We start from the raw sequence: 26,937 nt of genomic DNA, 5'->3' as shown, positions 1-26,937 counted from the left end.
TTGCCTCACCGTGACTCCTTTGCCTGTGCAAATGCATTAAGAGGTGAAAATGGCAAAGTGCTGATAAATGCCAGTTTGTCTTGAAAGCGCTTGCCTCCATTGAGCCAGGGTGCAGCATCCTGCAGCACAGGGTAGGGCCTGCAGTTGCACCTCTTTGGTGCTGGGAATGGTTCAACTCGGGCAAGCTGCGCTGGTGGCGTGTGTGTGGATGAAAAATTCCTGCTGCAGGAACGTTCGAGTTTCCCGGTCATCCTGAAACATCTCCCTCTGCAGTGGGAAAAACGGGGCGAGCCCTATGTGCAGGAGAAAACCAAAGGTCAGAGAGGCTGAGGTAACTCGTCCCGCGGTCACCCCGAAGGCTGGCTGAACCTGGCGAGGTGCAGGCAGGGCCCTGACCGCAGGATGGAGCTCTGCCTCATGGAGCTGGCAGACATGGGGCCTCCCGGGCTTTGCTGTGCTGATTTGGAAACAGGTTTCCAAAATTCCTCCTCAGCTCGTAAGTCCGGGAGTTTGGCTCTCATTTGGGCACTGTGCGTGCGTTCTGTTCTGTTCTGCCCTTCATTTGTGTGCCCTGCTCTGCGGGAAGGGGGGCACGCAGGGAAGCTGCTGCCCGGTTCCCCGTTAGGCTCTGCTCGGAGCCTGCCGGCAGGTGGCATCGCCGCCCAGCCGGACTGCCACAAACCGCCTCTTTTTTCCCCTTTGGACATTGGCTTTGCACTTTCGTGTTCCCAAACCCTCTAATTGGCTTGCAGAGAGCTAATTATGTGTTGTTTATAGTGCTGTCCGATGAATTTAGTGCAGTCTTTGTACATTTCCCCCTCTCTGCCGTGCTTTGAACAGTATGGAGTATGGCACTGCCATGGTTTGCTGCCCCAGCTGGGTATTTAACCTGACTTCAGAGTAAATTGGGTGCAATCTGTTGCTTTGGGCAACCCGGTGCTGCTGTGAGTGAGGTTGGGGGAGCAGCTCCTCTCCTCGCCTTCCTGCCCTGTTCCTTAGGGTCTCATCCTGCGACTGGTGTCCCTGTCTGTGAGCGCAGAGAGCAGCCGGTGGCTGGGAGACGCGGACACGGGGCTGGCATGGTGCCAGCCGGACACTGGCACGGCTCGCACGGGCGCTGGGGGAACAAGAGGCCCCTTGTGAGCCGGCTGCACGGAGGGCAGGGCCGGGAGAGGCAGGCGCCCTCACCTCATGGCTCTGCCTGGCACGGGTGGGTGCGACCGAGCGAGGCTTGGCAGCCCCTCCTCTGTCACAAAAACGCGCTGACCCTGCAGCCCCCTGCGTCTGGAGGGATTTGGGGCCAAAGCAAGGGCCAGCCATTGTGTGGGGGAAATGCTTCCTCCCATTTAACACACGGGTGTGTGCGTGTGCAGTGCTCAGCGCACGGAGCCCCAAGCCACCTGCTGATGCTGCAGGGTTGGTCTCTGGGGTCGGGTACAAGCCTGATAGGAGTGACTTGACTCAAAGGGATCTGGTGACAAAACATCCCTCTTGTTGCTTTTATCTTCTCGTTTTGTGAAAATACTAATTAACGTGGGACGTGCTTGGAAGCACGCTGATGAAGGCTTCAAGTCAAGGCTGTATCTGCAAACCACTGGGCATCAGAGAACTTCAGGCCTCTGCAGTTGGTTTGTGTTAGCTATTTATCACCTCAAGTCTTGGGAGCTCTTTGTAGAGGCAGCAAGGTAGAAAGTAGGTGGCTGCTTTTGTACCTTGTAGAGAGAGGATGGGTTTTGTTTAAGTTTGGTGCCCTTCCCAGGTCTGCCTCCCTGCTTTGGTACACACGCAGCGTGCAGCAGGGAACTCGCACCGCTCTGGTGCCTGGCTGCGCGTGGGCAGGTGCTGCTTCTTCCATTAAAGACAACAAACACGAAAATTTGTTTTACATCTCACAGCTTTGCTTTAATTTTCTAAGGTTCCCCGGGGAAAGGTACAAACAGGGCGCTCTCGGCAGACAGGTATTTCTTGCGACGTGCGCTCCGTTCCCCAGGGCGAGCCAGCTGCCTGACCACGTGCTGGTAGCGCCGAGGAACCGCTCTCCTCCTGCACCTCCTCACAGGCTGCATCGGGGAGCAGTGACAGGAACGCCAGCCCCTTCAGGTCGGATACTCTGGGCTGACACCAAAATCTCAAACAGTTTTGAGACTGATTGAGGATTTGGAGAGATTCTTGGTTCACTCAGGGGGTTGCTGATGGTGCTGTGCTGCTATTTCGCTTTCTGCTCTTTGTAGGAGTGAAGACCCTGGGCTGCCAGGAGAGGCACAGCACAGCGCAGTCCCTCAGAGCTGGGCAGGAGCACGCCTACAGCAGCGGGCAGCGTAGTGCAGGTGCTGGTAAGGACGCGGCGCTCACACTGCAAGCTGCAGGGGGGTTGTTTCAGCCAGGTGTTAGCCCAGCTGGGTGGGCAGGCAGCTGCAGCCTGACTGGGGGAGCTTCCAAAAGCGCTGCAGGGCTCCCGCTCCGGGCTGTGCACCACCGTGCTGCAGGGGAGACAACCAGGAGTTGCATGCTCCTGACTTAAAGTAAAATTCTCGTCTAGCCACGTAAAACAGGGAATTAGGACAAGGCAAAATGGGCAGTTATTTGTTGCTGCGACCAATGGATCACTTATAGGTCAGTCTACAGCATTGCTAAGACAAACAAGCTTTACAAGCACAGTGCAGCAGCGCGTCCTAGCCCCCTCCCCAGCTCTGCTTCGGTACCAGCTGGCTACGGGTGAGCACAGCGCTTGTTTGACACCTCTGGGGTACTCAGGGGCCTGTAGTGAGATTATAAACCTCAGCGCTTGGTGCCTGAGCATTCCTTTATCCTGTGTGCCCAGTGCAGCTTGCAGAAGAGGTACAAGGAGAAAGTGAAACTGTCTGAAAGCTTGGGTGGTGACATTTTATTGTGGAAATAGAGATGAGAGGTGAGTGGGGGCATGGCAGCTCTCACAGGCACTGCCAGTCTGGCCTCCATGCATGCGTGGCTTGGACCAAAGGTCAGAGTTGTCTCCCTGTGCTGACTGTAAAGCTGCTGTCTGCTGGCTGAGGTTGGTAATGAGGGACGCAGCACCATCACAGGCTGCTGTGCTGTGTGTGAACAGCCTTCAGGGGCTTTCCTGGGTGTAGGGAAGTTAGGTACTCCTGATTCTCCCTAGGAAAGAGTGCACACATCACAGATGCTGTACGGTAACAGGGTGAGGTGATGGATCAGAATGGCCTTTCTCTCCCAGCAGTCCATCAATGCACTCAATATGGAAGCTGTCAAAATAGGTGAGTTTAAAAAAAAAAAAAAAAAGTTGACTGCAGAGCTGTAGCATGAAATTCATGACCTCATCTCAGCCTTTAGTACCATCCGCAGCTTGCAAATGTATTTTCAAGACCTAACTTTTTTTTCAAAACATTTTTTTTCTGCAAATTGTGGTGATCCCTTGGCAGAAATCACACAGCTTTTAGGCAGCTAAGGCTGCGCCAAGCATGTCGAGTGTTTGTTTTACTTCACATACAGACTCCCAGGACTTCACAGGGACAGAGAGCTGAACAACGCCAAGCTGATTGTCACAAGGCTTTAAATCTCCCTCAGTGACCTGGAGGTGGAATAGCCCATCCCAAACTCTATTCGGAAGCCCTGAGTTTTTGATTAGAAATAAGCCTCTGCTCTGGCCCTAGGAGGGGTGCTGGTGGCAGCGTTCACCAAGGGGCTAGAAGCTACAGCCTGGTGCTAGTAGGAAGCCTCGTGCTTAGTCTTGGGTAGCCAAGAGAAGGAGCCAGAATCCCACAGACTTTCAGAGAGCTGTGAAGGGTCTCATCTTGATTTGTTTTATGGTGCCCTCCCCCATCTCTGAAAGAAACTGCACATTTCTACTCTAGGATAAATTTCATGTGCTGGAATTCTTCCCAGAGTTGGCATGGCTTCAAAGGATTTTATCTTGGCTGTAGTAGCCACGTGCTGACGCAAAGATCCCCGGGGAAAGGAGCTGGAAGCAGGCAAAAGAACAACAAAGCTAGAGGGCCCTCCAGGAGGCTGGATCCCACTGGGATGATTCCCCAGAAGCCAGTCACGCAGGGAGATTCCTCTCTTCCTTCCTTCCCCATCTCCTGTTGGCCACCACAAAGCATCCTCCTAGTCCTTGGCTTCTCTACAGGACCCACAATGGTCACTCCTTGACACTCCCTTTCCTTTCCTGGTGAGTTTTCCCTGCGGATGCTGAACTAGGACCCCAGAAGCTCTCTCCTCAGTGGCATTTTCTTGTTTACACAAGGCCTCAGGAGAACTGTGCTGGCCTACAGGCTACTGGGTTTGCATTAAAGCTGCTTCTGTCACGGTACCACCTCACTCTGTGACACAGGAAAGCTCTCAGCTGAGTGCTCAGGAGAAGACCGAGGGAACAGCCCTTCAGTTGCTCACAGCAGCAGCGTATTGAAGTGATCTGAGCTGTGCTAGGAGGGCCCTGGATGAGTGCTGATTCCCTTCACCCCTGGGTGATATCAGTACTTTCAGATTTAGCCATAACCATTAATCTCAGCCCCGTGGCTTGTTACTGGGGGGCAGGGCAGGGCACACCAAGGGGCAAGGACAGCTTGTGATGCAGCACCGAGGTACCCCTCGTGCTCTGCTTCTGTCCGCTCTGCAGGGGCAAGGTTCAGGGGTTCTGCCTGCACAAGGGAGCAAACAGCCAAGGAACCTGAGCACGCACAGACCAGTTGCTGTGGATAAAGCTGGTCTCCCTTCTCAAAAAGCCTGGCTCTTTTTCTGCTCAGGCTGCGTTGCTAATTGTCAGCAAAAAGCTGATCAGGAGCAGTGCTGGGCTTTACCTGTGAAGTCTGCTGCAGCACTCAAAAGAATTCTTAGCTGCAAAAGAAAGTTCAGTTCTACTCTCCCAAACCCAAAATCTTGCAAGCCTTACTCGTGCAAGTGGCCTCCCTGCCTTCAGCAGGACAGCTCCAGCCCGCAGCGCTCACCAGCTCAGGGCAACAGCTCCAGTAGGGAACCACATCCAGGCTGTGGGGAGAGGGAGCAGAGACAGCACAGAACTAATTCATTTTCCACAAGGAAGCAGAAATAAAAAGGAGACAGTAAGTGAGCCTTGCCCGTAAGGTTACCGAGTGCTACTAAATTAAAGGAAAGGCCAGCGTGTTTAGTCAGAAATTGTCACACCACGGGCGTCAGCGGCAGTTGCTATGGTCACAGCTTCTGGGAGAGACGGATGGGAAGGGAGAGCTGGAACAGAGAAAAATGGTGGAGCTAAAAAAAGGGTTAACCGGGAGTTTGAAAGATCGCTGTCTAAAAACCTTGTTCAGTACAGAGTCAGTAATCCTTGGCGTTCCGAAATTCGGGCATGCTCCAAACCCTCCTGGTGGGCTGGGTGCCCCGTTCCACGTCTTCAGAGATGGTCTTGATGTCGCTGATGAACGGAGAAATCCTGGACCGGGATTTAAACGTTGTTAGGGAGAGGCTGGTTTTGTTCTTTGTGTTCCACTGCCTGGCCAGCTTCTTGGCCTCTTCCTCCTCTTTGATCTTCTCAGCCACTTCCTGCAGGGCAGAGCGGAAGAGCCGGGACACTTCCTGCACTTCTGGCTCGTATTCAGCAATGAGCTGCCGGAACCTGCGAGCACAGTCAGGGCACAGCTTTGATTAAAAACAGCAAATCGGGGCTTGCTGCCAAGTCGCAGCGCTAGGCTTGGCACTTGCATGCTCTCGCCAAACGGGGCTCCTTGGATCAAGCACAACACCAGGGAGGAGCCATGGAGATGTGCTCAAGGTCTCCCAAATCACAAGAAAGCCAGAGAATATAAGGAAGCAGTGAATCACTCTGTCTCACAGGCACAAGAAGCAATAAGGAGCACCAAACAAAGCTGGAAGGTGCCACGTTTGAAACGGAAAGTGCTCCTTTCACACAGCACCTCTTAAATCAGAGCTCAGTGCTATCAGCAGCGTAAGGAACAAAATGACTAGAGGAGTTTGTGGAAAACATCCCCCTCGGTGCTGATTAAACACGATTGTCCAAATGCAAATTTGTGCTCTAATACTGCCTGAACTGCTGCTTACCAGAAGCTGAGGAGAAAGCAGGGAAGGTCCCAGCAGACTTCCCATGTTTCATATTCTCTTTCCCCATAGCATTACCCAGTGGCCACTAGCCAGACTCTTACCCCATAAAACTTCTTGGTTATACATTTGATCGTTTCTCAATATTTAAATTTTGGCGAAATGGCATTTTGTGTTCCTGGGGATGTCTGTAAGATAACAGTGGCTCTGCTGATAACACACGGGTTGGCAGCACAGTGCGGGATCTCATTAGACAGCTCTCCATTACTCCCGTGCCTCCTCAGCAAAGAGCTCAGAAGATATATACATATTTTGGACATTCATTAAGCTCAATATGAGGGAAGTGAACAATTCCCAGTGTTTCTTTTGCAGGCAAGGAAGATGAGACGCAGAGCAGGGCAGTTGTCTTGGAGTGAGCCCCTGGCTGGGCCGAGAAGCGAGCGTTCCCTTCTGGACGCCTGGTCCCCAGCTCCCGAGGCTCCCGCACTGGCTGTGCAGATATCCTGCTCTTCTCTCAGAGCGTACGCTAATGACAGAGGGTAACGAGGCTGCTCTTCTGATTGGCATTCACTTCTTAACAATCTATAGGCAACTAGAGCTAAGCTAGAACTTCACCAAAAGGCAGGTATTTAAACCTAATGGAAGCTGAAGCATACAAGGTCTGTAAGCGTGCTGGTATTTTTCTCTAACAGAACTGAATGATGATGGGAAACACTGAGACTGTGTTTAAATAAGCCTAGTAATACAGCTGCTGATAGAGTAAGATCCCAGTAAGATCCCGCCTCTGGTTTTATTTCCAATCAGCCCTAGGGATACACCAGGGAGTTCAACGCACTAGGGACTTGCACTGGGTAATGGTACCGAGGGACACCCAAGGTAACAAGGACAGAAGGAAAGCCAAAGGTGTAACTGAACGGTTTGCTGTGTGTTGACACCTTTTGACCCTCACTGTGGGGGGCTGGTGTTGGACACCTCTCCCAGCACCGTGCTATAGCCCAGGCATTTCTGTGCTGGTTCTCTCACAGCAAGTACTGGCAGCATTGTGTACAGCTGTGGAGGGACCAGCACTGCACGGTGCTGAGGAAGCAGCATCAGCAGAGGTACCAGCCCCTTCCGGGACCTGCCAAAGTCACCACCACATTCCCTGGCCATCGCAGTTGCTCAGGATGTGTTCCTGACCTGCCTCGCCCTAGCCCTCATCACTCCCCATCCTGAGGGTTACCCGCGACAGTGCTGGCAGAGACTTGCTGTACGTTGCAGGCCCGTTTTTTGCCTCCTGAGGAGGCACTTCAGTGGCGTTGTCACAGAGGCACAAACGCAGTTCTCTCAACAAATACACTTTCCCTTTATCCTACTCAGGCACTTAGACAGATGAGTCCATCAAAACTCACGTCCGCACCATCATTGTTATACTGGGGAAAGCATCCTCAGAGGGCTTTCATTGCAGAGGTGAACTGAATGAGTCATCCCATTATTTTACCTCCGTGTGTATTTTAAAGAGTGCTGCTGTCATATTACATCCATCTACCAGTACATCCTCTTCATTTTGCACGCAGAAGGCCTCTGCAGAGCCTCTGGTGGTGGAGGCTGTCACACTGCTGGCTTGTGGCCCCAAAGTGGACAGCAGCACGTGCCGGCAAGAAGCAGCACCTAACTCTGGGAACAAGAACAAAAAGGGGTGGTACTGCAGTAAGCGCACCCCCTGAGCACAGAGCTCTGTCACACCGCGGTGCTACTAACCGGTGGATGTATCTGAAGCAGTTCTCTGAAGTCAGTGCAACTTCCCACCTTCTCAGCCATCTGCCTGTTTGCGCTCTGCTTAGCTGTGGCAGTGAGAACCGCAATGTGAACTCTGCTCTGCAGCTAATGTTTCCCTCTGGGCCCTCCAGGACTGACACATGAGCTGCTTAATATGGATGTGAGCAAGTCTAAAAACCAAACAAAGCCACCCCAAAGCCCGTCTGCCAGTCACCCTCAGAAAAGCCACTGTCACCATGACACAGAAGGGCGAGGGGCCCCTTCCTCCCCCTGCAGAGGGATGAACTCTGTCCCTCTGCTAGTGCCCGCTGACCAGCATGCCTGGGTCAGGGACAGTCCACGTACGAAGTTCAGGTGGTTTTGCACACCAGAGACACTTCCCAGCAGCACGGACGGGCGCTTTCCCAGAGCACGCAGCACATGAAAGCACTGCCATGGAGGAGTGAGGCCTGTGCCCTGCACACCACTGCTGGGAAAAGCACGCCACGCACAGCTGCTGGGGGGTCAAGCCCACAGCATTGCACAAGGGCTGCCTGCCCTCTAGCGCAGGGGAACACCCTTGTGCTTCTGCGTGGAGTAGTTCTGAACTTGGCAACTGCACAACTGTATCTGAAAATCCATCAGCTGGGTTCCTTACTCATCACAGCAGAAGGCCTGCCTGTCTTATTTGTGAAACAAGTTGTGATGCTCCTGGGAGCTATCCTGTAACACGTTGTGTGAGTGTAACATCAACATCTTAGACGTGACGATCAACAAAAGCCACCCTGAGCCAGCACCGATACCTGAGGAGCGTGCACATGCACACACAGGGAGGTTCTCCAGTCCGGCTGTGCTTCGGTCACAGTTCAAACAAATCTGTTTAAGTTGTGACCCTTCAGTTTCCTCATACAGCCGTTAGATTTTAAGAGTGGCTACGTTTGGTTCCTATTGCCACTACGCTTATTTTTGTTATTTTTACGTGCTGTCACTTGCCTACCTTATTTTGTGGGTCCCCAGTTCAACCATTTCCTAAGTAGAGCCTGAACTTTAAAGGCCCGTTAAATCCAGTACCAGTCATTGGACTTAAACGACATGCCTACAGGTAAGCGTGTTCCTAAGGTCTCCCCAGAGCCTTCTTTTCTCCAGGCTGAACAAGCCCAAGTCCCTCAGCCTGCCTTCAGAGGAGAGGTGCTCCAGTCCCTTGATCATCCTCAAGAAAGAGCCTGACCAAACTCACTGTCACTCCCTTCAAACAACCCCAGGATTTAATTTTAAATTATCAGCAATCTCCAAGCCAGTCACCTAAAGCTAAAGTTACTCCTGAACCCAACAGTTTCATTTGCAGTGAGGTGAATCGGTTCCTCCAGATATTTGATGGCAGAAGTGATGGTATTTAAAGGGTATTTGAATCCTTCAAATGCAGAATTCGAAGAGGCTCAAGTAAAAGTTGTACTGACTCAAAATACAGCTCTTACAGGACAGGCTGACTGGACCTGGAAAAAACAATCCACTTAAGAAGTCTCCAGTCTTTTTCACACCCATAGAAGCTCTGCTCTCCATAGATGTGACTGTAGCCACACAAAAGGACAATCTGGGTAATTGTTTACTCCTTTGGAGAATGAAGTGGCATCTCTGACAACTCATACAAAACTGTTTTATTCTAGCTTTGACTGTTAGCTCAGAATCTCACAAAGGAGACCGTGAGCAACACAAGCAGAACAAACTCTGCATCCAAATTCCCAAATCCAGGTTTGTAGATTTATTTTTTTTTTTTTGGTGGAAGGTTTTTCTAAAGCTTGCTATGTATTGCAAAGTCACGGGGTATTTCAGGAAGAAACATCAGAAGCGTGGTGACCTTGTGATTAAAATACATCATTGGAAGTTTGAGGATTTCAGTCAAACTCCTAACTATCATACCCATTTTGTACCTTTGGTGTGAGTTATTAAAATTTCCACTTTATCTCACTGAGAAGAGAACTGGTCTAGTTTTGGCTGTCTTCTAGCTAGCTTGCACATTCCTTCTTTTCTCTTGCACCTTTTCAGCTCCTAGCACGGCAAGTCCCTTTCTTTTTCATTTCCCAAACCGCCGGCCACTCAGATAGGAGGCAGGGAAGAAGAGGGACCAACCGTTCATTTCTCCAACACAGGAAAAAGGGGTTAGCAGATAAAACCAGCGCCTGTTAGTTTAGGACAAGCAAAACACAGTTTTCCACAGCAAAGCCACAGCTCAGACGTGGAACACTGCCACAAATGCTAAAAGTTTACATGGTCAAAAACAAATCAGGAAAAAACAACCCATAAACTACTGAAAAAGAAGCCACATAGGGCAGTTACGGCCAGAAGGACCACGTCAGGCTCCGAAAGCCTCCAAGCTGCAAGGCACAGCGAGTCAGCGGCTAGTCACGAGGTCCTGTGATCGCCCACACTGCTGGATCTGCTTGCCTTGTTCGTTTTCTTTTCTTTCTGCAGAAGCTCCTGCACTGCATCCGGATCAAACAGCCCCCTGCCCCAGGCCAGCTCTGCCGTTTGTGTGGCCGTGGCATTCCCTTTGCAACCACTGCACTGACACAAAGGCACTCAAGCCTCCTCCTTCCATGGGGCTCTGCTGACCACACAAACGGCGTGGCATGGAACAAACAATGCCACCTCCTGAATGATAGAGGCACGCAGTTTGTGATAGCCTAACAGAGCATCTTCTGAGAGGCCTTTTAACAGGATGGCTTTGTGATTTTTCAGTTATGCACACACGGCCCCTCAGCGTTGTTGTGTTTATTTGCTCTTAGCCATATCCTGAATCCTGAACAAGAGGGAACAACCACTACAAGCCACACTGACAGTCATTGAAAATTACAAGCACTCAGCATCTTGCATGACCTGTCCCAGTTAAAAAAATAAAAAAAGCAGCAAGTTGTACATGGCTCAGCTTACCACTCTCTTCTGCAGGCAGTTATGATCCTCGGGGCCTCCCAGCTCCCGTGCCTGCAGCCTGCTCTCATGGAAATTCCTGTTTGCCAGACAGGCCTTGCTCGGTGGCCCTGGGGATGCTGAGAATTACTTGGAACCCCACGGGGTTTTAGTGGCTTGTTTACGGTGTAGCTCCGAGCTATACAAACCCAAGGCAAGTGCTGTTTCCAGAAGCCTTTAACTGGGGAGAAATTGGCCAGAGTGCCCCCAAACGTGGAACAGCTGCCCCAAAAAGAGGAAAGGCGCCTATCTCCGGGGCTTCACTCTGTTGGTCCTAAAAACTCCTGCTCCCCCCTCCCGTGCCACAAAGAGGGGAAGGGAAAGGTCAATATCATCAGATCTGTCACCGTACCTGAGTATGACAGGCCCACAGTAGGAGGGGTGTATTTTGGTGCACATATCCTCCAGCTGCAGCCTCTCTCCCGGGCTGATGTCGTAGCTCTGCTTTGGATAGCTGACCAGCCAGCCGTAGTCCACCCCAGTCTTGATCTTGCGATACTCATTCTCCCGCTCCCGCTGCTGCTTCTCCGCCTGCTTCAGCTGCCAGCTCAGCTCCATCATCAGCGTCTCGACCACCATCTCGGCTGGGTTCCTCTGGGAAATCCGGCTGGGGGGCTCGTTCCACCTGAACCAGGAGGCCAGCGACATGGCGCCCTGCGTGTCTTCGCTGGGAACAAACTGGGGGCAGGCAGGGAGAGAAAAAAAAGCAGTGCCATCACCAGCACAGCTGAGAACTTTCTCCCCCACACACCCCTTGAGCCCGTTGTTCACCTGGAAGCGCTGCTGGGTTAGAAGAACTCAGCGGTGCTGAGCACCTTGAGACATCTCTGCTAGCGAGCTGCACTAACTACAAGAGCTTCAGGCACATTTCTGCGGGCAGAGGGAGGTTTCTGCAAGCAGAAGCCCTGCTGGCACACACACCTTGGGCACAGCAGAGCCGTGCTGATCAGCCGAAGGAGAATTAACTCCCCTTTGTGCAGCCACTTCCAGAGGACAATGCGTGGAACAAAGTTATTAACTATTGTACTTGTGCTGCGACACAACGGAGCCCAGCGCAGGCACCAGGGCCAGGACAGGAGCAGAACAGCATCTGGTTCTTCATGCAGCTCGCTTCCGTGCCTCGCTGCTCCCCCCCTGCCGGCCCCAGGGAGCAGGAGTGGCACGAGGCAGGCTGCAGCTGGACCACCAGGAGGCTGCTCCTGCCAGCAGCACCGTCAGGCCGGGCTGTCACAAGTTAACGTGAGGGCAGTGCCTCGCTACTGAGGGACAGACACACAGACAGACAGAAGAGGAGAAAAATATGCTTTTAAGCTGCCGTCCCATCACCATCCGCACTGAGTGAGAAGGCTGCTTCAGGTGCTTCCGCACCTGTACCACTCAGTGTCATGTAGCCTCGTTCTCCTTCAAAAAATGTTCACGTCACATAAATATGTTGCACCATTGAAGAAAAATGCTCCCCAAACCTGGCTGCTCTGTGCAGTGTCCCATGTTTGAAGGGATTTCAAGGTTTAACGCTTAGGCTTTTCTACAGTCACAAGGTTTGCCAAAATGCATCAAAGGACAAGTTTCTCTGGTCCAACATCCCCCCTCTCTCAGCAAGCAACACTGGTTTCTTCAGAAGGAAGACAGAAAAGGGCAGAAAACTTCCAGAGGACACAGATCTGCCTACCTGGGTGCGTAAGGCTGCATGCACCCTTCTGGGGGTGTATAAGCATTAACTCCCTTGCTAGCTTACAATGCCCACACACGAGGGATCACTACAGTGACTGGTTTTCATCCTGGAGCATCAGCTCCAACTGTCCCCGTGATCCCAGCCCCAGCCAGCGTTTGGTGGAAGCAATCTGCTCCTGTCCAGCTTCTGTGCTCTGCAGGAGGAGGCGCAGCGCGTCCTGTCCTTTGCTTCCACCACCAAGGCACCTCCAGCTTGCTGCTCTCTCGCCCTCACATCATCGCTGCTGCTGGCCGGCTTGCCAGGAGGGATGAACTCCGGCTGGAATGGGTGTGCTGACACCGCCAGCTCCACAATGCCACCATCTGAATGTGCCCGGATCGTGCCACATGGTGGCCTCTGCTCACTACTATGCAATAGGGTGAAGACCCTCAGAGCCTTGTCACTGCTGTTACCCCCCTGTGTGTCACATCGGTAGCAGAAGGCAGCAGCAGAGCAGACCACAAGCTGTTGTAACAAATTTTAAAGCTTCCATTTCTCAGCTTTGTGACAACTGCCATTTATCATGAACTTTTACAGGTACCTAACCACTTAAGGTATCGTTCTTATTTCCACTTGCACCTTCACTGGGTGAAGGAAAGCATACCCTGTCAGCTGTATTTGCCAGCAAAAGGTTGGATTCCTTTGCTTTTCTTCTGGCTGTGACTGGGCTGCCACTGGTTTAACTCTGCTCACCTGACTCGAGTTTGGGGTGAGTCAGTGTGCAGCAGAGTAGCTGTGAAGCTGCAGAGCATCCTTAGAGTGATTCCTAGCTCACCAGCTGCTTCGATAGAAGAGGGGAGTTTAGAGGTGAGAACTGGGAAGCAGAGCAAGGAGATGTGGGCTCTGAGTTTACTCCTGGCTTTCACAGGGCCCTGCGGTGTTCCCACTGCCTTTACCTTGTCGCTTCACCCCGTAGGGCTTCCTGAATAAAGCAGCTGTGCCCGGGGAGAGCTGTTTGGCTGATGGCTGAGGACAGTCAGTTAGAAGAGCATTTTGGACACTTTGAGCAAGGCATGCCAGACCCACGCTTCGCAGTATCCCATAGCTTTCATAAAGCACTGGTCACAAACAGACTTGCTTTTGGAAAAGAACAAAGGTGATACTGAAACACGGACACCACTCCAAATTGGGCTTGCTCTTGTCTCCCATATATTATTTGGAAAATCTACTTCCACGTGAGGTCAATATGAAGCAAGAAAAGCATCTCACCTGCAACTGAAATGGCCAGTCCTCAAATGAAGGAAAATCCTGTCCAAGCATTTCATGCACGGTGGCAGCTTGTGCTGGCTGTCCCTAAGGGAGCCTTGTTTGTATGAGATTGTTTCCTTCCCCCTCTCTCATCCATCACCTCTTCCTTTTGAGAGCTGGAAGCCGGCCACCTCTACTTAGCAGGCCTGACAAGCCTCCACTCTTTCCCCTGCTGGCCATTGCAGCCTGCAGAAGGTAGCGTGGGCTCCATTAATTGCAGCTGCTGGTTTCAATTTAAAGTTCAGATGCAGGCTAATCATTAAATGACTCGAAATGGCTCTTCTAATAGAAAGGCTCAAAGGACTGTTGGCAGGATGTGGGCAACCGAGGGATGGCAAAAGTTTCAGCCTGACCTTCTTTGGGGAAAAGGACAGCTTTAAGCTTTGCGAGCATTCATGTCAAAATTATTAAAAGGCCAGAGACACAGCCCCATTTGAACACAGACCTTCCTTGTCCTGAAATTGGTCAGTTTTCTGCCTCCTCATAGCAGGTTATCCTGCACCTGAGGAGCTCCTCAGGTGCTATATAGGAGAATTCCCGAGTGGTTCATGGCAGTCCCACTCCAGGAGCAGCTCTAGGTTTCAAGATTTTTGCCTCGGTGACTCCACCCCAGGACAACCCTTCCCTCACACCGTTACTGCAAGCCTGGCCGAGCACCCTGCAGGATTTTAAGCATCCATTCACCTTAAGTTATGCCGAAGCCTGGAATACCTCGCTTTCCCTCTCACACGCAGCCTTTCTTCTATTTTTAGGGATTGTTAGTGAGTACCTCAGACTTTCTTCATGTAGAAGTTTCCTTTCAGCTTTAAAGAAGCTTTCTGCCTCTCCAAATCTCATTTTTGTTCTCCACGTTGGCAACAACTCTACATTTCTCTCCTTCCCACATACTTTACAGCTTCCTCCAATCCCTCCCCACAACACGTTCTGTGTAATTTCTCCCCATCTTCCCCTTCTTTACCTTCTCCCATATTTCCCCCTGCGATTTTCTCTTCTTGCTCCAGAGAATGTACCAAAGAATCAGCACAAGTATCGGCATCCCCAGGCCTCATTGGGTCTCTCACCTTCCCATAACAGGATTTCAGGTTTTCCTGGCTCTTTTAGTAGAAAAGGGAATGTTTCCATAGCTTGATCTCTGGCTATTCTTCTGCCAGCTGGAGGCTGCTCCTGCAACCTGACAGATATCAGCCTCTTTTCGGCTCTTGCAGGCCAGATCACCACCTGCTAGGACTTGTTACAGCAGGGCTGCTCTCTGGTAAACCGTGAGTCAATCAGCAGGACCTGTTTGCCATGCTAGAAAATAAACTTCTGAATAAAAAATAAGTAAAATAAAACTCCTTTCCATTAACACTCCTGGTTCCCAGCTTCCACAGCCCTCCAGAACAGGAAAGGAGTAGCCAGAGGGTGGGAAATGCTTATTTATGACAAAGTGAGAATGTAGTTTGTCTCTATAAAGCTGTGTTCTCAGCTTGATAACTCTCCTGTGCTTTGCCTTTGCAGTCTGCCGCTCCAGGAGGACTGCTGACAGTCCCTAGTGACTCTCAGCAGTCGTGTCAGAGCACAGTGGGACAGGGCTTAAGGGGCTGGATGGGTAGGAGCCTAATCCAAGGTTGGGTGACATCAGTGGAAAAGCTGCCACTCCGCTGGCTATAGATAGTCCCGGGAAATCCGCTGTCACCCAGGCAGAGCGTACTGACACACCGGGCTGGGGAGCAGGGAAATGCCTTCCCCCACATCTCATGGGTGGCAGCTCCTTACGACTGGAGTCACAGAGCAGGGAGATGGGGTTTGTTCATGCAGGATACCCACCCAACCTCTCGCCACATGGTAGATCAGAGGGTTACAAGGAAAACGATTTCTAGAAGAAGAGGGGCAAGGCCCATCCCCAATCTGTGCTTATGATTGTGCTGTTTTAAGGAGATGCAGCTACAGGGAAAGCGGAATGTGAAACAGTGAGGCACTCTACTACAATTAATTATTTTTTAATTTGCTTCTTTGGTAAAGACTGAATTATGTCATCCAGAAAAGGCAGAAGCTCAGTGTCCTCTGGACAGCAAGGGCATCTAAGCATCTCTCTGGACTGCAGCACAGAGGTAGGTTAAAGCTGGTTTGACTACAGCCAGCTCTGAGGTCCCCAGGTGCTACCCGAGGCAGCATTTAACCAGCTTTCGGGCAGGATCTGTGGCCGTGGCTGTGCTGCTGCCTGTACCTGCATGAGATACCGAGCAGGGACAGTGTCACAGATGAACCCCAGTGCTATTTCTCCCATGAAAAGGATATTTAACTTTGCTCTAAGCAAAGGCTCTCAGCAAGTTCTAATCAAGAAACTGTCGCCAACACCTTCCCAGCTTTATTTGAGTAGCCCACCTGAACTCTGTAAGAACTTCTGCTCTGTTGCTTTTCTGCAGTTTCATGTTGTTACCCTCTCCATACAGGGACTTTTACTCTAGCAGGGCCCAAAGAACCCTATTTCCTATCTGGCTGGAGGCTGCCTTATTGTTCAGTGACATGGGAGGGTCCGTGTTTACAGCTACTTGCTGTGCGATTGTAATCTCAGTGGAAATTACTACAGCCTCAGCCTGAGAGCCCACATCTATCTCCCGAAGCTGCTATGAGGCAATTAATGCTGAAAAAGCAGCACATGGAGCTTTTCAACGAAGAAGCTTAAAAGCCATGCAAATATCATGTTTTTAATGCAGCAGCATTCCTCATCTTGACCCGCAGGATAAGGAGAGAGGACTCCCAGGGATGCTTGGGGACCTGCGTGCCAACCGCAGCAGGAGAAGGGGAATTTGGCTTCATGAGCACACCTGTCCTCCTCCTGATGGACACCAGCTACTTACAGCCCAAGGATTTTCACAGCAGTTAAAACACATCCAAAGCCACGACCCTGTCTCAAGTAGCCCGGCATTTTGAATAACAAGTGTAGGGGATCAAGCCAAGACTTTAATGAAACAGTATTTGCTGTCATGTCTGTGTGGCTGCAGGTGTTTAGGGACAGGCAGAAGAGGCTCGCAGTGGTGTAAGAGAGTGAGCTGTATGGGACAGGGCGCTGCAGCCCCCAGCCAGCACTTGCATACAGCCTAATTTTTGTATCCTATATTATTTTTTTCTCCATCAGACGTGGCATTTCAGCATCATAGAAGTGGCCTGGCTCTTTGTCAGGTGCAATTGCTATAGAGTCATGAGTCACTTAAGCTGTTTGTGAACGTGCTCTGCTGTGAAAAATCACCATTAGGCAGTGTAACAGGACAGCCAGAGCCTAGCACGTGGTGCTGCAAGACAAAACAGAAATAGAAGTGGTGCCATTTCTATGGGAAGAAAGCTTGAGTCTGAAGACACTACAATGGTTATGTCACATTTTCTACAGCTAGTTGCTCTCAAGTTTTTTAGTTTTATTTTTAATTTTTTAATAATGAGGCTCATTACAATTGAGGACACGTTAAAAATACTGCTTTTACCTCCCCAGCATTTGTGTCATTTGTAATCTCTTCTCAGGGCTACAATCTTTTAGAAAACAGGTATCTGGTGCATTTTGTATCTGCCGGGTGAAGAACCATGAATTCAGCATGAGCCGGGCTCCAAGCTCAGGTATGAATGAGAAAGGTGTTTTTCAATCACTAGTTAAAACACGAGCAGAAACGGGAGGTGATCCAAACTGGTACAGCTCCATAATCTTCAGTAGTGCTGGACTAATATAAAACAGATTTGCCTCACTGCAATGAATAAAAGAGCTGTGCTGATTAACTCCAGATGAAAATCCAATCTACAGATCTTAAAGAAAAAGTGAAGGAAGAGCCCAATAGCCTGGAGCTCCACTAATGGCTGGGACTCTGTACAGAGATAATCTGCCTGTTATCTGCAGAAGCAAAGGGGTGGGTGTAACCCAAATCTGCTTACAAAGCATAGTAGCATTTTACAGTTTGTCTTCTTATCAGCGCAAATGAGTTCCATCTGCGGAGAACCAGGCCTACATTCGTGCCAAATTCCCACTCATGCTTTTAAACAATGTTTTCTAATACTAACCACACAAACACTGCCATATGCAACTTACACGAGGCTGTTACTTAAGCCTACCGAAGCCAGGAAGCTGGAAACACATCGATTTGCTCTGTTTGCCTAACTTGTTATTAGAACTCCTATGTTTTTCTCAGATACCGCTATCTTGCTGTGCTGGATCAAACACACCTTCAGTTCTGTATCTCACTTTGATCTCTGCAGACTACAAAGTCAGGTTTCCAACGAGGGCAGAGGGACACGAAGTATTCTTCACCAGCCATGTAAGTGAGAGTTCAGAAAGTAACAAAGGGACGTAGCTTTCCTGTTATTAAAATTACATAAACCACAAAATGCTGCAATAAATCAGCAACAGGCATGATGCAAGGCTCCAACATAAAAGGTTTTCAAAAATAAAACTCAGAGATCCCCAGCTCATCCTTCCCTAGTCTGCTCTTACTGTAACTACACGTTATTAAATGGGCACTAACGTCACAAACCGAGGAGTTCCCCATGCTGTTGTTCACACCAGATACATACAGCTATAGAATTATATAAAAGGGAGAGCTTGAAACTCAGACCTAAACACATATTTCACCTGTTGCCACATCCACTGAAGTAGTTTTGTTTTTTAATTCATATGTTGTGCCATAGACCAGACTAAGTGCTGTGGAAATAGGTGGGCAAGATGTGTGTTCTCCATCCTGATTCTGCTCAGAAAGCAAGAGTAACACATCACATTATAATGTCAGAATACATTTTAACAGGCACCTGTACATTTCTGATCAGTCATGAACTGTGGTTACAGCATCCATCAGGAAGAATACGTACAGGACAGGCTCTAAGTCTCACTCTGCCTCAATTCACTGAGGAAGTGTTAACCTATGTGGGAGCTTTCCCTGTTCTGGGGAATACAAAGATTAGTGTTCAAGTTGGGTCCTGGTGACAGGAATTCCTCAAAACGCACATTGTTTTAAAATTAGCATCCAAAGGATGAATGCTAAGCTCACAGTACGAGAAGTTAAGCCTCTCTTCAAAGAAACCACTTACAGCACGGGCTCTGAAACCACACACAGCAGCGCTCTGGGGAAGCTCACTTTCCCCTTTGCAGCCCGTGAATGCCCTGCCTGCAGCACGCCTGCAGACAGCAGCACCGAACAGCGCTGTCTCCAGACAGATTTTAACTTCTGTGGGAGCATTAATGGACGCAAAGTGCAGTCAGCTCTCGGTTACACATCCATAAACCCACATCTGCCTGCCTGACCTCAATGACAGCAGGTGGGGTTGCTAGATGCCCGGCTTACCACCGAAGACACCTCCTGGGACAGGTGCCTGACCTTTCTGCCCCTTCTTCCCATAACCCAGAGACGCCAGGGCTGAGCCCAGGTTTGGGGAGACACGGGAGCGCCCCAGCCCCTCCCTGCCCACCCCCCCAGGCTCACCTTCTGCAGCAGCTCCTGTGTGGGCAGCCGGGGCCAGGAGGGTGCCCGGAGGAGGACGCGGCTCGAAGTCAAGCCCTCAGAGCTGGCACGGCAAACTTCAGCCCGCATCGGGGACGGATTAGGCCTGGTGACGAGGGGCGACAGCTGTGCTGCCAGCAGCACGGCACCGCCCGGGGGCTCCCCCCTCACCCCACACAGCCGCGGCCGCCTGCCACGCAGCACCCCTGCCCTCGGGCGGGCTTCGGCACCGGGTTAAAGACCCCACAGAGCCCCCAGAACTGCGAGGGCTTCCCCGAGCTCGTGGTTGAGCCCGCATGAAGGGGAAAGGCTCGCAGCTCGCCGCCCCCGAGCCCTCCCGGCAGCGTCCCCGTCCCCGTCCCCGCCGCCCCGTCCCTCACAGCGGGCGCGTGGCGACCCCAACCCGCTTCGAGCTGCTCCACCTCCGTCCCGCCGGGCGCCAACAGTCTCCCCTCTTCTTCTTCTTCCTCCTCCTCTTCTTCTTTTTATTATTATTCCTCCTCCTTCGCCAGGGCAGCGCCGAAGTTGCGCGGAGCCGCCGCGGGCCGCTCGCTGCCGGCGGCGTGAGGCGGGCGGAGGCGCGGCCGTTGCCATGGCGACCCCGCCATAGCGCTCGGGGGCCCTGAGGCGGCGCTGCCCTGAGGCGGGGGTGTCGATAAATAACGGCCCGGTGAACGGGGCAGCTCGTGGGGTTAATGAGTTTAATTAATAAATGCGGCTGGGCGAGGTCCTGAGGGCTTCTTCTGTCACGGAGTGGTTGGGGAGGTGGGATGAGGTGAAGGTGGTAGTGGGAGAGGAGCTGGTGATGGCGGGGGGTGTCCGAGGGCTGCGCTGCATCTGGGAAAGAGGCAAAAGAGAGGTCTGGGGAATGGGGACTGTGGGGATCCTGCGAGGTGCCCGTGTTTAGGAAGAGGTTGGTAAGGTGAGAGGGGTGAGAACTGTCCTGGAGCTGCCCGAGAGAGCGGTGTGACAGCCCTCACCACGGGGCACCTGTGAAACCCAAGTGTCTGTGCAAAGTTAAGTTCATGCTGAAAAGGTTTGTAAGTCAGCGCCCATGTCCAGACACCTTGGGGCTTACACAGCCGGAGGACAGCGGGGATTTGGACTCCTCAACTCAGTGCAGCACATGCATAAATCGAAACAGAGGGAAGGAGGAACATCAGCTTCAAAGCAGCCCAGCAAAACAATTACAGGTTAAAAGATGTCCATGGCCGTCTGAATTAAAATGTATGAGGAGGGCTTTTTTTTAATGTCTAGTTTATTATTAGATCAAATGACACAACCGGACTAACAAAGATTAGAAGCATTTTGTGCTCTAATTATTTGTGGAGGATTATGTGTCTGTCCTCAGCTTCAACTCCAGCCCAGCAGACTACCAGCATGCAGAGATTTATAACATTCTCTGTGGGCTCATTTCAACCCAGGATTGTTGAGTTTTAATTAAAAGTCATCTTACACAGCTGAAGACCTTTATATTTTCATCCATTAAAACTTATTTCTAAAGTCATCATCTCTGACTGATGCAGAACAAACCCCATCTCGGAAACACGGAGGTACCAGGTAAAGGAGTTGCATTTTCAGCATAGTGAATTCCTGGGAAAATCCTGCCACAAACTCAGGATACTGATGGCTGGCAAATATCTTCAGGAGCATTTATTTGGAGATATAGGAGCGATCACCCATCTCTTCCACACCTTTTTTTAGCAGCTGAAGTCAATCAATCTTACACTAGCACTGCTACGACAGAGATGATCAGTAACCAGCCGGATCACCAGTTGCTTAGTAGCAGTACTCCAGTAACAGAGGCGGAGTAGAGCTGTATTCAGCAGTATGTCTTCCAAGAGATGGCATGACAATCAAGTTTCACCATGTGGTAAATTGTAGTACAGCCCATTTAGGACCGCTGTTTTTTGCCATTTATCAGATGCTGTCGTGACTCACTTGAGCATGTTACTAGCCCCACAGCTGCAGCCCCTGAATGCTGAATGCAGAACCTTTGCACTGCAGCATCAAAGTCACAGCCCTCTGACACTGGCACTTAAGTTGGGCTTCTCCAATCAGTAGTAATTGAGCTGCTACTATCTTCTGCATGGGTTTAACCATAAGCAAATAATCTCGAGTTATCACTGACAAAAAGCAAATATAATATGGCAGAGTTATATTGGGTCTGCTGGCTTTTGACTAAGCTAGTGAAGTGTGTCAATGAATGTAATGGGGCTCACAGAGGGAACATTGCCTTCCTCAAAGGCTTAAAATCTTGCTTAGAAAAGTGCCATTTTCAGAGCTATTTGTCATATTTTTGTCACGCTTGTTTTCCCTCAGTGAAGCAGTTTTTCATTCACCGGGAAGATCTTCTTCCTGCTGTTTACTTCAAATCCAGTCAGCCCACCCACACACAAGTGCACTATGAGCGAAAAAGAAAAAGTTCATTCACTCTCCAGCAGCAGTCCCAAGCCTTTTTGGCACTGAGGCTCACTTGGGAAAAGCTGGCAAGGTTACTGTATCTCTTCCAGCACCTCTCTCTTTCTCTACCCCATCAGTGTGGGGCTGCCCCATCTTCCCTCTGCACACTATTGCTGCTTTGTGAGCATGGGGCTGTATCCATCAAGGCTGAACGGTTTGGGGCTGATACTGCAGCTGCTGCTGGGTGTCCCCTGCCCAGTTCCCCTCAGGAGCTGATGGGCCAAAAAGGTTAAAAAGGTTAAAAACGAGCAGCTCACACAACAGTACCCTGGGTCGGTAAAAGAGATGGGTACCCAGATACAGTGTTCCAGTGCGCAGCTGGATGAAGAGGAAGGCATACGGGTGTTTCTCAGGTAAACCTGTTAGACAGGACCATTACAGAGACATTTGTACTTCATAAGTTGCACATTGTGGAGACCTTTGCCTTCAGATAATCACACCATGATGTTCGAGCAAGGATAGCTCTGAAATGAGCAGCCTTTCTCCTGTCAGCTCATGCAAGCTCCTGTGTGATAGGCATGCTATTGTGTCGGAGTAGGATCTGGTGTTTTTTTTTCCTCCCCTTCCCTCTTTTAGGAGAAAATGACAGGCACTATGGCTAACTAAAACCCGAAGAACCTGAGGCCATAGAAAACAACCATGGGGTGCTACAATGCCAGGAATGGAAAGAGATCAGTTGAAAGGAATATTATTTAGAGTAAAGAAGAAAATGTAGACAGAAGCTGTGAATTCACATAAAAGGTTTACATCATGGGCAAATATTTCCTGTAGACAAGAAGTCCCAAAACAAAACATTTCAAAGGACTCTGACAAAGCCATAGAAAATGTTTGCTTTGCAGAGTGAAGGAGGCAGAGTGAGTTCCCCACCAGGAACACTAAACCCCTAACCTCAACAGCAGTAGGAGGTAAAACCCTACAAGTCTTTCTTCTTTGCTGCATCCATTGCCCACTCAGTGCAGGCAGCATTAACTGCTTCTTGCTACTGCTGCACTGTAGTCTGTGAAGAGAGGCTGGATGTACACTGAGCCTTGTGTGCTTCAGGGCATCCTGAACCCTGGTGCACGGAGTATACTTAGCCCTGGCCCTCAAAAACACATATATTTGTCGAGATTATCCACAGTACAATAACCCAACAACCTTCCAGCTATGGCATTTTCCCTTCTCTCTGAGGCATCCCATAAGCGTGTACCGTAAGTAACTGGCAGAACCTCTGCTGGTGCTTCACAGCCATGCAGCACCGCACAATCCAATACGCAGCTTTTAAAATGTTGCCTCCTTCTTGCCTTTCTGTTTGCCTCTATAAACACTCATTTACCAGAAGTGCAGTGGGCTGTCTGAGGGCTGATTATCTTAACCGAGCAACTTAACTGAGCAAATATTAGTCCCGTGTTTTTAGCGGAATGAGTGAAAATGATGAAGTGTCATGAAATATTCAGCCAAAAAACAGACGTAGAAAGGCAAGCTGAGCAGCAAAAATTACAACACAGATGGTCATGATAAATTAATTGAAGACACTAGGCTGCAGGGTGGGAGATGCAAAAAAAAAAATTAAAAATGCCATGGAGCCTACGAGTAGACAGATGTCAAAAATATCTGCGATTATGTGCTTAATTGCACTCTGTCTGATTGCTTGGTTCCTAACGTAAACTATTAACATATAATAATCTCCAAAGGACATTATCAAGGTTGTTAGCTTTTAAAATGACCATGTCTCAAAAGTTGACACAGTCTTAATGTCACATTTACATGCTGTAGCAGTTTTCTGAGCAACGATTTTCATCACATGATGAAAATTCTTCCAGTACAAAAGACATTACTGCTTTCACACCGTATCTGCAGATTTTTCCTTTGTCTTACTGAAATGCACACTATTTTATCTTACAGTGTTTGAAGCAGATCTGACAGCAATTGACAAATTTTTCAGTAGCCCCAATGGGCTTTGGATCATTCTCTTCAGGATCTGCTCAGTACAAGAGGAATTTTGCCATTCAGTTTTACAGCATCAAGACCTTGCCCTTACTCTGAGCTTGTTCCAAAATCTGCTGAAATCAATGGATGGATCTGAGATGACTTTGAAGGGAGTATGAGAAAATAAATGAAAGAAAAAAAATAAAAGGAAAAAGGTGAAAATGATAAGTTTCTTCTAATCCAGATGCAAAGCATATAGGGATTCTGACTTTTGATTCACACAGTGTGTAACCTAATTATATCAGTGAAACTTTATGGGATGTATTGTGTAAGAAATAATAACTTTCTCAGATACGTTTCCTGCAGGAGAGATCAGTAGGAAGAAAGAAGACACGGATCCTTACGAAACTGTTGTAGGGATTTGAGACTGGAGGCCACAACAGTGGAAAGGTCCTCTGGGGGCAAGAACTGGAAATCTGAACAAGCCCCAGCGGGATGACACTCTGTGCAGTGCCTCCTCGAGAAAGGTGTGCACACTCTTCTGAGCTTCAGAGCATGCCTGTATGCTTGTGGGTTTAGCAGGTGCCTCTTCTAAATGTTTGGGAAAAGATGCAGAGTATAAAGTCTCCCCGTCACTACATCCTAAGATCTTAAAGCCTACATCCCACGGTTAGGGAAGTAGGACCGCCACTTTCCAATGCCAACAGCCACTTAAGAATAACACTTTCTGAAATGGTGGTGCTCCAGAGAGGAGTACCCTGTGTGCATTTGAATCAAGCCCCCATTCTGTGGGATATTTGTTATATCCACAGGAGGTGCAAAAACTGCTCCAGCTCAGCTGGCTGGGAAAAGCAGGGCACAGTCACAACAATTTGCACACTCCTGCACATCAGCTTTTTGACAAGTGAACTGAGTGCGTTGCATCTGCTGCCTCCTGACTGCATGATTGAGGCCTGGAGGGACCGAGTGTTGCAGGGGTGAGGGGGGATCTTGGTCGCCACTTGTGGGTCACCAGCAAACCCCATTGATTACCCAGGGAGGGTAGGAACTGGGGAATCCAGCGCTAGTTCAATTTTTCAGATCATGTCAAACTTGATCTCTTCAGAATATGAATTCTTAAGGGTAAATCTTAAGATAAATGTCCTGAGCATTATTCCTTCAGTTAAACACCCATTTCCAAAGGAAATGTAGCATTACCCACCCACGGACCTGTATTTCTTTCAGTGTGGGAGGTCAACATTTGAAACTCTAATCCCACAAATGATGAGATTTATTCTAAATCTAGAGCCTGTGATTTCTTTTTTTCTTTTTTCTTTTTTTCTTTTTCTTTTTCTTTTTCTTTTTCTTTTTCTTTTTCTTTTTCTTTTTCTTTTTCTTTTTCTTTTTCTTTTTCTTTTCTTTTTCTTTTTCTTTTTCTTTTTCTTTTTTTTTCTTTTTCTTTTTCTTTTTCTTTTTCTTTTTCTTTTTCTTTTTCTTTTTCTTTTTCTTTTTCTTTTTCTTTTTCTTTTTCTTTTTCTTTTTCTTTTTCTTTTTCTTTTTCTTTTTTCTTCTCCTTCTCCTTCTCCTTCTCTTTCTCCTCCTCCTTCTCCTTCTTTTTTGTCCCATTTAAATTCAGCTGAACAATTGCTCCTTCCTTACAGCCAGTCCCAGGCCACCTGAGCTACCCATTACCCAGCACTAGGCTGAGACTCAGCAACCAAAGACTGCAGGGGAGCTTCACTAGGGAAAGTGTTAAATGCAGTGATTTAGCAACAGCACATGTTTTCAGTCTCCTAAACAGACGGTGATCTATGGAAGCAGATGCATCTAGTAAATTGTATTCACAACACGTAGACATTCAGCTCAACCAGTCCTGAGCCTCTGAGTTGCAGTATCTCACTGCAGCATGGTCCTGTACACCACTGGAAGGCAAAACTTCATACCTGTGGCATGAGGCAGCAAGTGCAAGAGCACGCACAGAGGCTGGCGGGCAGCAGCTATCAAGATGTATTTGAAATAACTCAGGCTCAGCCCAGAAGAGATCTTCTAGTTTGATGGTTATCCACCACCCCGCCCTTCTGTATGACAGAAATGCTTTTGAGCCTGCCAATAAATGTTCTACACCATAACTCAAAACATTAATTATTTGACAAGCTACCAGTGCTCATTTTCGTATCGCTGCAGCCATCGGTTTTCTGTTGTGATTGTAAATGGTTAAGCAAGCTGTATGCCAGGAGGAGTAATCTGCTGTAATACGCCGTGGTCTGATGCATGCACCTAGATTGGAGTGTTACTTAAGCTTTAATCCCCGAGAAATCAGTGATTACCCACAGGAGACAAATGGAGGGCTGTTTATAGTAGAGTTGCTAGACAACAGCGCGCTGTTTAAAGTCTATTTGTCCGAAGATTAACCACATTTTGGAGGCTAACAACTTTTCCAGCAACCTGCTTATGGAAAAAAAAAAAAAAGAAGTTTAAAGCATGTACTTTTTTAAAAAGAAGAGAGTATCGCCATTATTACTTGGCATTTGCAATGACATGAGGGAACGGTGAGTGTGCTGTAGAACGCAGAGGAAAGGGCTCTTTGGGCTCCGTGCACAGAGGCAATGCAGGAGCAGCACGGCAGGGACTGTGCACAGGTCCCTGCCACCCCCCTGCACGCACAGTGTCTGCACGGCCCCAGCATTTACACGGCAGTGCCAGGCAGCTGCTTGAAAGCCTTTCATTCACTGGCTCCCTCAGAGAAATAAGTGGAACAAAAAACAGCAAAAATGACAAAAAATGTACTATTAAATCCATCTCTTTTTTAAACTATGTTGTTTTTTCCTTTGTACCCAATCCAGAAAATGAAGCCGGGGAAGTGTGGGGGCAGGAGTGGGGTCCTGTGTCAAAGGAGAAGCAGGATGAAAAACCCGACAGAGGATCAGAAAAGCGAGATGTTCGTGATCTGGCCCTCAGATCCCTTTTTCAATTTTTAAGGAGCAAGTGTCTGGATTATATAGACTTTACAATATATGGCCCCTCTGTTGCTTGGCAACTTTCTGAAATAATCTTGGTTTTAGCAAAGAAGGAGCTGTTCAAAGTGTACATGAGTGCTTCAAAATCCAATCCTCTTAAATTATTTTCTCAAAGCTTGGTCAGCTCTCCTTTTTCTCTTCTTAACATATGTCAACAACACTGTCACTTTCCCTTTTCTTTTTGCAAAGTCCACACAGGACTTTAGGAGCACATGGTTACAGAAATGCCCTCCTCTGACCTCTTCTTCCACGTGGAGAAATTCAGCAACTTTGCGCAATTGTCCCACAATTTGTGCAGAACAAAAATCCTGTCCCTCCAGGCCTTATTCTGGCTGCCCATAGACATTAGGGGGCTATTTTTGCGGTGGAAGTATATTCCCTCAAACGAGGATTTCAGGATAAGGTCCGTGGTGCTTCCAAATGAAGGCAG

At 49.2% G+C, this 26,937-nt stretch overlaps 1 protein-coding gene across 5 annotated transcripts; it reads right to left on the bottom strand.

Annotated features, from left to right (window-relative positions):
* Positions 1-1,876: 1,876 nt before the first annotated feature.
* RD3 (RD3 regulator of GUCY2D) lies at positions 1,877-20,711 on the bottom strand. Of its 5 annotated transcripts, none has more exons than XM_068676147.1 (5): positions 19,521-20,711; positions 19,123-19,246; positions 13,649-18,005; positions 11,081-11,406; positions 1,877-5,587 (listed from the first exon to the last, which is right to left on the bottom strand). In XM_068676147.1, the coding sequence occupies exons 3-5, from the start codon at positions 13,697-13,699 to the stop codon at positions 5,290-5,292; spliced, it is 675 nt and encodes a 224-aa protein (XP_068532248.1). In that variant the 5' UTR covers positions 13,700-18,005; positions 19,123-19,246; positions 19,521-20,711; the 3' UTR covers positions 1,877-5,289. The 5 variants fall into 5 exon arrangements, with proteins under 5 accessions (XP_068532248.1, XP_068532249.1, XP_068532246.1 ...); XM_068676148.1 differs by having other exon boundaries at positions 13,649-16,959; XM_068676145.1 differs by lacking the exon at positions 13,649-18,005 and having other exon boundaries at positions 19,563-20,709.
* Positions 20,712-26,937: the final 6,226 nt, after the last annotated feature.

This window comes from Anas acuta, chromosome 3 (genome assembly GCF_963932015.1).
Source record: "Anas acuta chromosome 3, bAnaAcu1.1, whole genome shotgun sequence".
Classification (NCBI taxonomy): domain Eukaryota; kingdom Metazoa; phylum Chordata; class Aves; order Anseriformes; family Anatidae; genus Anas; species Anas acuta.
This window is presented reverse-complemented; position numbering and strand designations above follow the sequence as displayed.